Source organism: Phyllostomus hastatus, unplaced genomic scaffold, assembly GCF_019186645.2.
Source record: "Phyllostomus hastatus isolate PE091 unplaced genomic scaffold, TTU_PhHast_1.1 phas_contig_40, whole genome shotgun sequence".
NCBI classification, from domain to species: domain Eukaryota; kingdom Metazoa; phylum Chordata; class Mammalia; order Chiroptera; family Phyllostomidae; genus Phyllostomus; species Phyllostomus hastatus.
In genome coordinates this window covers 41214467-41230684 of record NW_025333872.1, presented here as the reverse complement: position 1 = coordinate 41230684, position 16218 = coordinate 41214467, and the positions used below count along the sequence as shown (strand labels likewise).

General features: G+C 37.6%; 1 protein-coding gene across 2 annotated transcripts in view; it reads left to right on the top strand.

Moving 5' to 3' along the window:
* The window catches only part of RNGTT (RNA guanylyltransferase and 5'-phosphatase), a 242293-nt gene extending 226366 nt beyond the window's left edge, over positions 1 to 15927 (top strand). For both annotated transcript variants that reach the window (XM_045843819.1, XM_045843818.1), the window contains 2 exons: positions 11771 to 11894; positions 13329 to 15927. In XM_045843819.1, the coding sequence (XP_045699775.1) occupies positions 11771 to 11894; positions 13329 to 13486 (282 nt within the window). In that variant the 3' untranslated portion in view covers positions 13487 to 15927. The remainder of the gene's footprint in view (positions 1 to 11770; positions 11895 to 13328) is intronic.
* The last annotated feature ends 291 nt before the right edge of the window (positions 15928 to 16218 follow it).

The following is a 16218-nucleotide window of genomic DNA, read 5'->3' as shown; positions in this document are numbered from 1 at the left end:
AAATGGAAAACTTATTTGAAAACATAATGAAGGAGAACTTCCCCAATCTGGCAAAGGAAATAGACTTTTAAGATATCCAGGAAGCTCAGAGAATCCCCAAAAAGGTGTAGAACACAGGTTTTTGATTCACAAATGTCTAGAATTTGAATTGTGATACTAAACCAAATTAGCTCTGTATCCTTTCAACTTAGTTAAACTCTCTGGGCCTCAGTCTCCACATTTGGATCCACTCTCGTTAGATTCTCACACAGATTAAATAGGCACTGTTAGAAACGTAGCAGGGATGCAGTATGTTTCACTGCCACATACTAGCTTCAAGACCCTAATCAAATTTCTTAACTAATTTGTGCCTCTACTTTTCTTATCTGTAAAAATGGGGATACTTCCTAGGGTTGTCATGAGGCCTAAATTAATCCATGTAAAACACTTAGAACAGCACTTAATACCAAGAAAGGATTTTGTCATTATTAACCATTTTGGTTCACATTTATTAAATAGATAATCAACAAAAATTGTTTTTACAAATAACAATAAATCCAGTACAGGAAAGGTGGAGAGTGCTCTACAGCAGTCCCAATGATCTAGAAAAATAAGCAGGGTCTGTGTTTTTTAGTGCTTTGTAATAGGACGCCATTGACAATGGGAGGGCATGATTGGATTTAAATTTTTATAATTATTATTTTTCTCATTTCTTTTTATTTAGTTCACCTTTTAAAATTTGAGTCACAACAGATTCAATCCTTTTGGTGCACAGTTCAATGAGTTTAGAGGAATGCATACAGGCTCGTAGACAACACTGGAATCCAGATACAGTACAATTTCATCATCTCTCAAAAAATCCCACATGACATCGCTTTGTAATCGACCATTCCTTCCACTCCCAAACTCTGCAACCACTGATGTGTTTTCTATTCCTATAATTTTGCCTTTTCCAGGATGTTGTCTCCATGGAATCGCATACTCTAAAGCTTTTAGAGTATAGTATAGCTGCTTTAACTTAGCCTACTATATTCTCAGTTTGTGCATGTATTGCATTTGTCAGTAGTGTTTGTTGCTGGATAGTATCCCATTGCATGGCTGTACCAAAATTTGTCTTCACCAACTGAAGGGCATTTGAGTTGTTTACAGCTTTGGGTGGTTATGAATAAAAGTACTGTAAACATTTGTGTTCCATTTTTTTATTTGAACATGTTTTCATTTCTCTTGGGTAAGTGCCCAGGAGTGGGGTTCCTGGCTCTTATGGTAAGTGCATGTTTAGCTTTATAAAGGAACTGCCAAACTGTTTTCCAAAGTGTTTGTACAATTTTGCACTCCCAGCAACAATGTCTAAGAGTTTATTTACTTGGCATTGCTGTCAGAACTTGATATTTTCAATATTTTTTATTTTGGACATTCTAATACATGTATAGTAGTATCTTATTGTCATTTAATTTGCATTTCCTTAATGACTAGTGATGTGCTGAGCATATTTTTGTGTGCTTATTTGCCATCCATATATCTTCCTTAGTGAAGTGTCTGTTCAGATCATTTGCCCATTTCTTAACTTAGTTTTTTGTTTTCCTGTTATTGAGTTTAAGGTTTTTTGTGTGTGTTCTGGATACAAGTTCTTTGTCAGATATGTGATTTGCAAATATTTTATCCTAATATATGTCTTATCTTTTTATTCTCTTAATATTCTTCATAGAGCATAATTTTTAAATTTTGACAGTGTTTAATTTATCAACTTTATATTTATGGATCATGCTGTTGGTGGTGTTTTTAAGAAATCTTTCCTAACCCTATATTACAAAGATTTTCTTCTATGTTTTCTTTTAGAAATTTTATAGTTTTAGGTTTTATGTTTAGATGTATTTTCCATTTTGAATTAATTTTTGTGTAAGGTGAAAGCTATGCATTGAGGTCCATTATTTTGCATGTGGACATCCAGTCATTCTAGCACCGTTGTTGAAAAGACTATCTTTTCTCTGTTGCATTGGCTTTATAGCTTTGTCAAATATTAATTGACTTTTTAAAAAATTTTGTTTATTTATCTTTAGAGGGGAAGGGAAGGAGAGAGGGAGAGAAATATCAATGTATGGTTGCCTCTTGTGCATCCCCCACTGGGAACTGGCCCACAACCCAGGCATGTGCCCTGACTGGGAATCAAACCACGATCCTTTGGTTTGCAGGCCCGCACTCAATCTACTGAGCTACACCAGTCAGGGCAGTATTGACTTTCTAAAGATGTGTCCACTTCTGGGCTCTCTGTCTGTTCCACTGATCTATGTGTCTCTCCACTTACCAGTACCACATTGTCTTGTTTACTAAGTCTTAAAATCAGTTAATGCCAGTCTGCCCTTCAACTTCATTGTTGTTGTTTTGTTTCCCCTGGCTATTCTAGTTTTTTTGGCTTTCTGTATAAATTTTAGAATTTGATTGTCTATATTTATAAAAAATCCTGTTGGGATTTTGCTTATGATTATGTTGAATCTATAGATAAGTTCGGGAAGAACCAATATCTTAACAATATTGACTTCTAGTTTGTGAGTATGGTATATCTCTTTTTTTTTTTTGGATACTCTTTGGTATTTATTTATTTATTTATTTATTTATTTATTTATTTATTTATTTATTTATGGTTCAAGTACAGTTTTCTGCCTGTTCCCAACCACCACTTCCCACCTCCCTCCCCTGTTTCCATCCCCCCATTATTGTCCACTGTCCTTTATAATTGTTCCTGTAAACCATTCACCCTTTGATTTCTTTTATTTGTGTTTTGTTGTCAACATACAGGTCCTGCATGTTTTTTTTAATCTATCCCTAAGTATTTGATGTTTTTGATTGTTATCGTAAATGATACTTTTTAAATTTTAAATTACCAACTACTTTTTGCTAATATATAGACATAAAATTGGTTCCAGTGTAATTACGCTTGTATTCTGCAGCCTTGTTAAACATACTTATTAATTCTAAAAGCATCTTTATAGATTTCTTCTATGTAAGTAGTCATGTCTCCTATGAGAGAGGTAGTCTTTTTTCGCCCTTTCTTACTTGTATGCCTTTTACTTGTTTTTTTTTTAAGCAAGGGAATGACTTCATTGGATGTAGATATTTCAGAGTGTAATCTGGCTACACTATAAAGAATTGATAAGATGGGGAAAATGTAGAAGACACTGGTGTGGAAGCTGTTGCAGGAATCTGAGAGACAGTGATGGCTTGGACTGTGATAATGGCAGGAAGAGAGGAGACAAATAGACACATTTAGAATACATTTTAGAGGTTGGATTGGTAGCCCTGGTAGTGAATTGACTATGAGGAGAAGTAAAAAGGGAAGGGATCACCCAGACACCAAGGTTTTGGTCATGAGAAGCTGGGTAAATGCAATTACCATTTATTGAGATGGAGAAGACAAGAGAAGAAATAGATTTGGGAAAGATAAGTTGAATTTTGAACATGTTGGGTTTACAAAGTCTATGGGAATTTCAAATAAAGATGTCAGCTAGACAGCTGGACTGTATATATGTGATATAAAATGGTGTAAGAGAGTTTGGGAATAAATCAGGCTTATGTGGGACCCCCCATTTTTTATTGCTGTTGAGTTACAGTTGTCCCACCTTTTTTGCCATTGCTCTCCCCTGCCCTGTCCTAGAGAACATTCTTTATTTTTGGTTCCTTTAATATCTTACGAACATTTTCACTGTAGGCCTTCAGACATCCTGTTAATAACTACTTTTCCCTCCCTCTCTCCTTCCTACCTTCCTTCTTTCTATAAACCAACTTCTTATCATCCTCTAAATTTCAACCTTAATATCATTCCTCAAAACTAACCCACCTAAAACCAGGTATCTTTTTTCCTGCACTAGTCTCTATTATATAGTCTCTTTTTTTCATAGCCCTTATCATGATTTGTAGTTATTTGCTTGACTGTTTACTAGACTATACATTTTGAGGGGCAGGGACTGTGTCTGTATCACCAGTCTACGACCTGGTGCCTGGGACATGGCTGCTCAGTATTTGTCAGATGGCAGAAAGGATGGTTCTGCAGCTTAGTACTGTGGCCGAGTTAGGTCCAATGACTTTCTGTTTTCATATAACTGATTTTTTATGCTTCTATGTGCAGAGGTTTCTATACCCAATATCAAGCAAAATTTGGGTAGGAAAATAACCTTGTTTGTTTCACTCTATGTTTATTGTCCATAGAGTGCCAGGCTCTGTAATAGCTAGTAAGATATGAAATAGCATTTGACATTGGACAGGAAGACCTATTGAGACTTGTTTGTTTCATTTTATATGTCTGTCACTCTCGGTGAGATACTTAACTGCTTTAAGCTTTAGACTCCAAGCCTATCGAAGGGTAGCAATATAATTCCTGCCTCATAAGGTCGTGGTGCAAATTAAATGAGATTATGTATATGGATCATGAATTTTTAATGCTTTGCACATACTAATTGCTCAATAAATAAATAATTAATATTTACTTATATAAAGGTGAATCATACAGTTCTAGACATGGTTGATAGTGCCTGATCAATAAAGGGAGGGTGGACATGAAATCTCTCTTTATCTTTCCCTTCCTTCTACTTGTTCTTCGCTGTCAATGGGGAGATGCTGCCTTTGCTCCCAGGATAGCAAGACTACTCATGGCGTCACCTGCTCTTTTGGTACTAGAAATAGAGAGTACAAATGCATTGTATTTATTCAAATGATAAACTGGGGAGATACAAGATATTTAAACCTTTTGTTTTGTTGGTGAGGGTGGAGAGGTGGCTGGAGAAAGAGTGGAAAGGAGAATGGGGAAGGAAGCAGAGAAAGGCTAGAGACTGGACTACTAGCTTACTTTTCCTGATCAGCCATCAACAGGCAAACTGGTTGATAAACAGAGGCTCATGATTCTCATGAATTCAGTAAACATTCTCCCTGAGAATCTACCCTGGATTGGGTACTGTGCTGAGGATGGAGGGATCAATGAGGAGTACATATTTTAGTGATCTAGATGAAATGAATGACATTAACTTGAACTTCACATTCTGTACCAGCTCTATTTTCCGCACCTCAGGCAGATTTTTTCACTACTCTGGTTTCTACTAAGTGCTAGATACAAGGCTACGTGTGGGTTTAGAGCAGGAGTTTCAAACTCATCTTCGCCAGGGGCCACATCAGCCTCGTAGTTGCCTTCAAAGGGCCGAATGTTATTTTAGGACTGCATAAATGTAACTACTCCTTAGCAGGTAAGCAAGAGCTCAGCGCTGAGGCCGGGTAGACACAAGGGGGAGGGGTGGATTCAGCCCGAGGGCCTCATGTTTGCCACCTGTGGTTTAGAGACTAGGGACCGGGAAAGGATGAAAATAATTTAGGGCTAAGGTTGTCAAACTTTCTTGAGTTTGCCTCATACACAGAACCTGTAAGTCACAAGAAATACCTAATGGGTTCCATTTATGAAGTGGATAGATCCACTCAACTTAAGTGTTTATGTCCTAACAATTTTGCACATGTTAAGGACTGCGTAACTTCTCAGACCTTGGGGTAAGGCGGTACACTATTGGTCTCATTTGCTTTTCCACACTGATTTTGGTGATAACCTGGTTTTTGTCACATAACTGCCAGACACATAGCTTTGCAAAGATATAACATCATTTAAAGGAATCTCACGTGAAAATTGTGGACTCCCTCCAACTAGCAGTTTGCATGGTATCCACCACATACTACTGTGTTGCCCTAAACATTTCAAATGCCCTCCAGTGCCTCTGTGATGGTGTTGTGGCACCCTGGGTGCCTGATTGTAGTTTGTGAGCTGTGGACTTAGGCCCTTTTCCTAGGACTTTTTTTTTCTATTTAAATATTTATCGCTTTTTATTGTTTTTTACTTCTTCATTAAAAGCCAACTTAATATTTGTCATTTTTTATGAAACATTATCTGTAATATTTTGTTATTGAAAAAAGTTGTTATTAAAAGTTAAGTATGTATAATGTAGGAAGTTTGGAAAATGCAGCAAAACACAGAGGAGAAAAGAAGTCCTATTCCTTCATTCACTACTAACATGTTGTTTTATCTGTCCAGTTATTTTACATGACAATTTATTATATTTTGAATAACTGTGACTAACTGCTTTTATTAGAAGGTAATAATCTATAGTTTAATGGAAGTCTCATATCCGGAAGTTGTGACTTATCTCTAATAACGTTTAGGATAAATATGACAGAATTTTAGGTGCTTTCTTTTTATTGGCTACTTTCTTTATTTGAACGCCTGGTTGCAGGGCTTGAAGACCCCTTCTGTACATGAGGTAGAGACTCCCTGCTGCTGTGTTTCTAACCTAGCAGATGCCAGGTATGGCATTTACATTGTGGTTCTTCGTTACAGAGGCACAGGCACAAGCAGATTAAAAACCAAAAAGCACAGGAGCTTTTGTTTTTTAACTGGTAGATACAGTCTAGCATATTTTTAAAATGGGCAACTAGTGAAATGCTTCACTTCCTCTGGTAAATGGGTACATTTTCTAAAGGTAATATGTCGTGGGCTTACTATATTACTATAATGTAGTGGTTCTAAAAGATTATATGTCTAATAATTCAGATTTAATTTGTCTTGTTATTATACCATAAGGGAAACTTTTATAATACCACTTTATTTCTGATTCACTTGTTTTATTTTCTCTGCCTTCGTTAAGTGCTAGAAATTGAAGAAATTACTTTGGTTGAAGTGAAGAAATTATGTAAATCTTATTTTTATAAAAATAAGATTTGAGTTCATCTATTTGAGATATGTTTTTTAAATATACCTTCTGTCACACTATGGAGGTAGGACTTGAGTTGTCAGAAAGTAACATGATAACTTCAGAAAAGAAAAAATGGCCAACTTAGTTTCAGAGAGCAGGTCACAAAAGATGAGGTGGAAACCTCATAAGTACAGACATATTCATATCTTGTTCATTGCCATTTCTCTCTCTCTCTCTTTTTCTCTCATTCCTTTTTTCCTTCCTCCTTCTCTTTTTCTCAGTAATAATTATAAATTCTGATTAAAACAAGTAGTGGCATAGTCTTCCTTAGCATAGCCAGGACTGTTGAAGAGTAATTCTGTTACAAAATCCTGGTAGAGGACTCCAGGACTGACTCCAGGGCTGGAGCAGAGAAAACATAAGATGAGCCTGGAGCCTGGAGTAGTATCTGGTATTACTAGAATATAAATGCTAAAATATATTTATTGTGTAAGTAAAGGTAGAAGCAAGTTAAAAGGACATAGGAGTCAACCTGAGAGAATTGCCAGTGGCCAAAACTGGAACAATTTGAGCAACAAAATAAATGACAGTAGTATTTTATTATAAACTAAAGAATAAAATACATATTCATGAGTCCATACTATTATAAATAAGCAAATAAATAAATGAGGGAAAAGAGACAAATCTTCCTTGCGGGAAGTATAGATAATAAACATAGAAGAAGTGGAGAAAGTAGAGTATTCCATTAGAACACCACAGTAGTGATTGCTGCAGGTAGAATTCATGGATGAATGCTCAAATTAATGGGTGAAACTTTAAGGAGAAACAGGATATTTGTACAGCCTTAAAATATCTTTATCAAAAAATGTATTAATTTCTGTGGTATTTTTAGTGAATGTCCACAAATTCTTCCAGGAAGTGGGGTTTACTTCTGTTTTCACTGAGTGGGGCTGAACATGGTGGCTTGTAACTAACCAATAGAATGTGGAAAGGAGAAAGATAGCAGCGTGGCAGTAGGGAAGCCTGGCAGACCCCTCAGCACCAAGTGGTCAGGGCAAACCTCACCAGTGATCACCACGTTGATGTCTCATACCCCCAGATATTATGCAGTGAGAATGGTACTACACCTCTCTTGCACTTTTCCCCAAAGTCCATACATAACCTCAGTCTAATCATCAGAAAACCTTAAATTGAGGAATGCCCTGCAAATATATGACCAGTACTCTTCAAAAGTGTTGAGGAAAATCTGAAAAACAGTCACAGATCAGAAGAGAACATGGAGACATGACAACTACATGCAATGAGGTTTCCTGGATTGATCCTTGATAAAGACAGTGGAAAAACTGATGAAGTCGGGATGAAGGTTGCAGTTCAGTTAATTGTGTTGTACCAGTGTTAATGTCTTACAGTTGATAAATGTAGCATGATATGGAAAATCTAAAAATTAAGGTTGACTGGAATACTGGAACCCTCTATACTATTTTTACAACTTTTCTCTGAATCAAAAGTTATTTCAAAATCAAAAGTTTAAAAAACAACTCACTGGTGGCTTTCTAATTCTAAGGATATTTAAGGTTATTATTGTTATTTTAAAGTGTCTCTAGAGCAAACCAGTTCAGAGAAATCCCCCTCTCCTCAAGCCTTTGTGCAGTTTCTCTAAAAGGAGGATGAGCCCTTGATAACAAAACAGCCCACACAGCCCACACAGCGCAAGGACAGTGAGTTGTACCTAGCAGCTTCTGTCACACCGTAGGTTTAGAAATGCATCTTTGCCTACTTTGTGCAGGTGGCAACTGGTGGTTGTTGACACCAATTCACTGCCAATAGGAATCCCCAATTTGAGGTGAGTGAAGAAGGAAACCTTATTCCGTGAAAAACAGTTCAATTATGACACAGCACAGCTGTGAAGAAAGTGTGGATGTGAGGCAGCCCTGGGGCCAGGCCCCTTTCCAGCTAGACCGCTCTACTCTGCTCCGTGCTGGTCTGCTCTCTCTGGCTCTGGTGGGACATGTTTGCTGTTTCAGATCCAGCCAGGAAAACAGGGTTTGGTGGAAAGGGAAAGTACGCTCCCAGAGCCAGAGGGAAGCTGACTTACTTAGATGCAAGTCTCCACCTCTGGCCCTGATTGGTCTGTCCTCATGCAATAAGGATCCCAAATTCTCACAGTTTGATTGGCCCAAAGGGCACAGCCCAGACTGGTCAGAATGAAGCCACTCTGGTCAGTGAAGAAGCTGATGAGGATGTCACTGTGAGCCAGTCGGATGATGAAAGCCTCAGTCCTTTTGGTTGAAACACAGTGCAGGCAGGCAGTTCAGTGCAGGCTTCTCCCTAAAGTGGTTTTCATGAAAGGCCCTGTGTAGAAATGGCTACTGGGCTGGATTTTTTTGTTTGTTGGTTTATTTTTAATTTGATCCCAGTTAGCCACCAGGAACCCTTTTTAGTAGGTATTTTCTTTCTCAGGATCCATACGGGTCAGTTTAGCCAACACTGATGGTTTGCCTTTTGTGACTTGGTAGTATACCCAGAACCTAGGTTGCAAAAAGTATTCTCTAAAATTAGTGCAGAGTGGGGCAACGGTGCTTCTACCTGCCCTTCATTCCAGGTATTGCCATTGAAATGCTGACTTAAAATCTACTAGATTCAGTTTCATCTGACTGGCTCTTAACCCCAAATTATTGGGAGATTCAAATAGTATAAAAAGTGTGGTACTCAGTGAAATGGGCACATAAAAATATTTGTCAATAAAAAATATACTATGTATTACTCTTTTAAAAAATAGTAAAATATCATTAGCTGAATGTAATAATGGGTACAGATATGAAATCTTGATTTATAAGTATTATTCTTATTATTTTCAATTTCTTATTAACTCCAACTGGGATAACCAGAGTTTATTCTAGAAGTCCTGTTTACTAAAACAGTACCAATAATACGTAATTGGCTGAGGATGATTATTGTCATAGTAACAAAATAGAATTTGGATACTAAAATTAAACTCTACCTCTGTATGCCAGTCATTACAGAGGTAGATGTAATGACCATTGATCTGACCATTAGTGAAAACTGTCTTAATTTGTGTACATATTGGAGGTATTACATTTATCAGTTAAATATGTTTTACCATCTAACTAAATGAGTACCTTGCAGTGGGTGTGTCTTGGTGACATAACTAAGTGTCATCAGTGAAAGCCAATGTATTTGTTCTTGAGCATGGAAATAGGTTTAGGTTAGTGTAGTGGAAGGTATATGCATTTTCTGGAAAGCTCTGTTTTCCAGATTGTTAATGCATGCCCAAGTAGACACACAGATACTTCATAATAGTGCTTAATTCCTGTAGTCAGATTGAGCAACACATAATTTATAGGAGTTCTGAAACTAGGAACATAAGAATGGTAGGTTGTATGATAAAGACTTACTACAGTTGTTAGTCAATAAAAGTACAGACTGCTTACTGTGGATAGCAAAGCATTCTTAATAAAATGCATGTGATACAGTGTTCTTGGCATCTGTTTCCAAAATGTACCTTTCCATGTCATCCTGGTGTCTTTAGTGAATTTCCTTGCAAGGTCTTTTTTTTTACTTCCCAATTTTATATTTAATGAAGAAGTTTATTGGTTGGCTACCATGTGCCAGGCACTTTAACTCATTTTCCAGTGTGTACTAAGACACTATTTAGTAAAATTAGGAATGCCTTTGCTCTTTTTAGAAATTAGAAAATGGAAACTGAAAGGTTTAGAAGCTTAACTCTGTTAGAGCCTACATATGGTTTAATATGAATGGGTTACCTAACTGAATGAGTTGCCCAGTACTTGAATATAGATAACATATCAAAATAAAAGGGGATGGATCCCTAGGAAGAAAGGGAGGGGACTTGACTAGAATACTGAATACTTGAGAATTAATTTAGCAAGTTGTTAAGTGGAATATCAGTCTTTCGGGCTGGTGTGATTCCAGAGCCCCTGAATATGTTAGGCCTGTTGGGTTTGTTGAACATGCAAATAGTCTCAATCAAGTGTAATACTCATTAAGGAAGAAGCAATACAGTTTGAAAGTTTTTATGAAGACATGCACTGTCTAATCTGTGAATTGAAAGCATCTTTTGAAATTTGCTTCCCTTCATAATCCTAGGTGGTAGTGAATATATGGGTAGAAAAATGAGAGCATTTCAAATAATGCAAGTGAAGTTGAATGATTGCAATCTACCGTATTGTGAGGGAAAGTTGTTAGCTGAGAAAGATGAGGACAGAATTAAAATATTACCATGACTGGCATTTGATTTGAAAACTGCAAAGATAAGCTTAGGTTCTTATTTATGAAAACCATCTCACAGCCTGATGAAATATCTTTTAAAAGGTTTTGTAGTTACCATGGTTACTTGTTAGCTTTATAGAGTAAGTTGTAATCTATATTTAATCATCTGAGGTAAAATAGCCAAAAAAAAAAAAAACAAAAACCCCTACCAACTAAAAGCAAAAGTAGCTTCATCTCTAAATTTATATTAGCTTGGAAATGGAAAGAGTAAATAGCCTAAAGATTAGATTTTTGGTTAATTAGCACTTCTTGAAAAGCAAGATATTTAGGATACACATTGCCTGAATGTGATTCTAATATTAGTCTTTATATGTAACTTTTTAAAAACTAGTAAATGGCATTTCTGAGGTTTTGATGTAGGAATTTAGATGGTAAGACATTTCTGAAAGCCAATGAAACATAAACAACAGACTCAATTTCTGAAAGCCATAGGGACGCAGACAATATTGAAGACATGGATCCTGTGGTAACATGTTTGCCTTTGGCCCAGATGTGGCTGTTTTTTCTGCTTAGCTTCTTTTAATTGCTGTATATTGACAGCCATTTTTACAACTATATATAAAATGTCAGGTTAATGAGCATGTGTAGAAGGGCGTGCATACTGCAGCCTTAGGCTTGATTAGACACCTCAGATGACAAAGAGCTACGCCTGAAGAGTTACTGAGGTGCTTTCGGCTTTTCCTGATGCATCTGTCTGTCACATAGTGGAAGCAAAAGGCTTTTCAAGTGATTTAAATATTTTCCTCAATTCTCTTTTAATACAGGTGACTAAAGAGCTAAAACAGTATGACAACAAAATTATAGAATGCAAATTTGAGAACAACAGCTGGGTCTTCATGAGACAGAGAACAGACAAAAGTTTTCCTAATGCCTATAACACTGCCATGGGTGAGTATGACAACCTATCCACAAAAAAGTTAAAGTGTTAGAACCGAAGTGTGCCGTCTCTGTTGTTTGGCCTGATGCACCAGACTCATCTGGGCCCCGCCTTTGCTTGCCAGGATCAGGGTTGTGTCAGGCCTGTGCCTCGGTTGGCTCCACTTGGTGTGCGGGTTCTCCTCTGTAGACAGACCTGTGGGCTTGTGCCCATGTGCCCGAGGGAGGTTTAAAGGGCAGGACCACGGACTGTATACAAGTTGAATTTGTTGAACAACAGCAACAACAAAAGCCATGACAATTTCAGTTCTATTCAAAACTATAACAACCATTATTTGCCAGATGGTAAAAGACGAAATTAGCAGGGGAAAATATAATTTCCAGATCCTAAAATAGCTTTACAAACAATAGAGAACAAAGTAAATGAAAGCCATTAAAAAAAAAAACAACCCTAAAACCTGCTATGCTATCCTTGAGTGTTCTTTGGGTACAATAGGAATACTTTGGGAATTCAGAGTAGTAAGTTTCTTTCATGGGGAACAACACAAATTACATTTATAAGGTAAACTGTTAGTGGTAGTTGTTGCTCTGGATTGCATTTTTAGTGGCATTGAGAATAAAAGATTAAAACTAAGAGTAAAGGTTAATAGAATCATATAGTTTTAGACTACTCAGTCAGTGATGATGATGATTATATGATAAGCTTATGAGAAAATATAGAAATTACTTGTTTGAGTTTTACAGCATAAAAGTGTAAAGCTTTGTGTGTTTAAAACTTTTTGTTGAAACTTGAAGATATGTTCAGACAAGATGAATTAATTTAGAAAATAGGAATAATTAAGCCAATGTCCTTTTTTCCCCAAAACCAAATAGATAAATAAAATGAAAAGGACTGGCACTAAATGTTGATCACCTAAGAAAAGATGCTTTATTTATTAGTAACTTTGTTGTAATACCTTACTTCACACAAGTTTAGATAAAATAGTGTTACCTGCCAGCTCCAGTAAAACCTCCCTCTTCAGTGGGAATGGTGGCTTCTCAGTGTGGACTGTTTTCTGAGAGAAAGACTGAAGGACTGCAGCACACAGTAGACATTCTGGAATACGGTCTATAATGTGATGCACTTGCTAGATTAAAATGTTATAAAACTGTTTTTGAGGAATAGAAAATCCTACTGAATACATCCTTGTAACCCAAGTATGTAACGTTTGGGTTTAAAACTAATAGAGCAGTAAAGACTAGCCAGTGGAAAACGACTCACTTTGGGGGTACGGGGGTGGGGTGGGGTGGAGAAGAGTTGAAGCTGAAGCGTGTCGCTCGGGTTGGTGCAGTGGAAGTGGCTGGCATACTGGGATGCAGACCTTTCCCCTTGCCCGGCGTCTCCCTGTGGTGAGTCAGCGCTTTAATTAACCCTCACGTGAGACACGTGTCTGCCTTTGTCCACAGCTGTGTGCAACAGCATCTCAAACCCTGTCACCAAGGAGATGCTGTTTGAGTTCATTGACAGATGTGCAGCAGCTTCTCAAGGACAGAAACGAAAGCACCATCAGGACCCTGACACGGAGCTCATGCCTCCACCGCCCCCCAAAAGGCCGCACCTGTGACCTAAGTCCTGCCTCTGCCTTCAGGATTGAGAGGAGAGATGCGTGAGGAGCATGCTGCCACTCCTCTTACGCCAGAGAAATTCAACCAAGGACGTGGCTTGACATTGATACATGTTTTGTTTTATTTTATTTTATTTTTTAAAGAAAAGTATTGTAGCCAGCCTGTAAATATTTGATGCATTCGTTTTCTTAGTGCTACAATAAATACATCATGGACTTAAACATTTTATTTATATTTGGTAAACTCAGCCTTACCTTGTGGAATCTGAAGATTGAAATGTCCAAAGGTTTGAACAAGATTGAAATCAATGAAAAAGAGGCCTTGTTTATATATGGATAACTTCTACCTTTAATTTATAAAGTTATCAATCTGGAACTGTAAGAGCCTAGAACACTGTATTTTTTTAGAAGTTGTATTTCAGCTGTGGTAAATTTTCCTTTCAAAAAATTTAGGCAATGGCATTAAACATTCTTGCTATCGTTTATCATGGATTTCCTCCATTTCTGAGATTCTTGTATTAAAAAACGAATGACAAGGTTAAGTATTGTGCTATGTTAAACGACTTGGTCTGGCTTTATCATTTTAAGGAGATTTTTTTTGAAATGTTAAAGTAAAAAAGTGAAGCTCCAATTTTGTCAACTGCATCCTTTCTAAAGAAAGAATATTGAGGATTTGCATCTGCTTCTGTTGTTAGAACTACAATATCTGATCTCCAGTGTGTCCATGCCACAGTGGTTTTGAGTTACTTTGTAGAACTTAGATATACACCACTAGGTCCTTCATGCAGCATTTCCTGGGAGACATTTCTTAAAATGCCAGGGCTGCTGCTGCTGTACCTCAGTGGTATCAGCACATTGTAACTTACACTAGAACACACAGCTCACTGTGATTATAGGAGTGATACCCAACACAAGCAATGTTGTTTTAGTTCCCTCGAACCGGACAGCAAAGGAAACGCCAGCTGACTCCTTTGGGTGTCAGTGGACCAGAACGCTGTTGCTACAAAGCCCTCTCCCCCATCTCATAAATGCAGAGAGCAGACATCTACAGGGGCTGAACACCAAGGAAGTCAAGACATTTATTTTCAAAGCCAGAATTCTATCTACATTTTCTTTTGGGAATGCTATTTCTGTCATTATGTCTGAATTTTAAACCGTTTGCTGGTAGATAATAAATTAAAGAGCAGCTAATTGGTCATCTGCCATTGTTGAGAAACTGTGTTCTGATAGGTTTCTGAAGGAATTAGCCAGTTGGAGACTAATGTATTTATTTTTAGAGGTACAGGTTTCAAGTGTATGTATGTAAATTTTTTTCCTGATATGAATTTTATATATGTTATGCATATATGTGGTAATATGCACAACAGTGCATATTCTTCTACTAACTCAGTCAGAAAAGAAAATCCAAACACCCTACCCAGCAGGCTGAATATCTAACAGGATTTCCACACGTTATAGCACAGATTAACCAAAAATGTATTTGTATTCACCTGAGTTTAAATGTTTTTAGACAAAAGTGTTCCCCAGTAGTGCTTTTCTATGTGAAATAGTAGTGTCATGCTGGGGTGTTTTCCTTTGCTGTTCTCAGGGTCTGAAATAGACAGTGAACTTATCCAAAACGCCACTGTAGGGTTCTTTCCCAGAACACTTTGGTGCGTTTGGGCGCTGAAGGGACGGACACACCCGACTGCAACACTGACTGCAGACAGGTGGGACCTGTCAAGGCCCCATGGTGCCTTGTCCAGAACAGACCTGAGAAAACACCTGCGCAGCTCCAGGTGGTCTGCTGTCTCCTTCCCCAGGGTCAGCGACTCTTCGCGCCGCACGCGGCTTTCTCCTGAGCCTGTGTAAATGCAGGGCCCTTTGCTGACGTAAGAGCAACCTTCTGCCAGTGATCTTTAATGGAATTGAAGTGTTTATGGTAATTGTAACCTTTTAAATGAGTTAATGTGAAAAGAGCATCTCATTTTTAATACATCCAGCTATTTCTTCTTACCTTTGTGCATTTTTCAGCAGTTAACTTTCTTAATTTTTCCTTTCTTTTAAATTATAGTGAAGTATAAGAGCTGGCCATATTGAATAATAGGCCAATGTAGCCCCTGAACACACTACCACCCGTAGCACCCTAAAAAGTCACCTAGAAAGCCAGGAGGGGAAATCGAGAGCCAGGATTTGGAACATCAAGTAGGGAACACTGCCCTGGAAATACCCACTTCACAGTGACTATTTCTGACACTGAAGTTTCGTAGACAAGAACAGGAAAACTTTGCCTTCTGAGTTATCACGTACAAAAGCCTTTCATTGTGTTTGGAACGATGTGAATGACGCAGCTGCCTGGATGGTTACATTTGCTTTCCGTGAGACGCTCAGAAAACAGCAGGACATTCCTTCTCTAATTGTGGGTCAGTGCATATTGTAATAAAACTACTGATTTAAAGTAACAGAACGTGTTTCTGCTTTGTTTTAATGTGGTGATGTCTTTGCACCCTTTTATTTAAGTGATGCTTGTGTGTCCCTTCTGTTGCTGGCATCAGATCCTGCTGCTACCAATCGCACCCAGCATAATCTATCTGGCTGTGTTACATTCTAAAAATTAGCACCAGGACATGGAAAATCCTTTCTTCCTAAGAAACCAAGAAATTTGATTGTCATGGGGGATATAGAATGCACCTTTTGTTTTTGGAGTATAGGGGAGTGGGGCAAACACATTTATATGATTTTAAGTATAATCA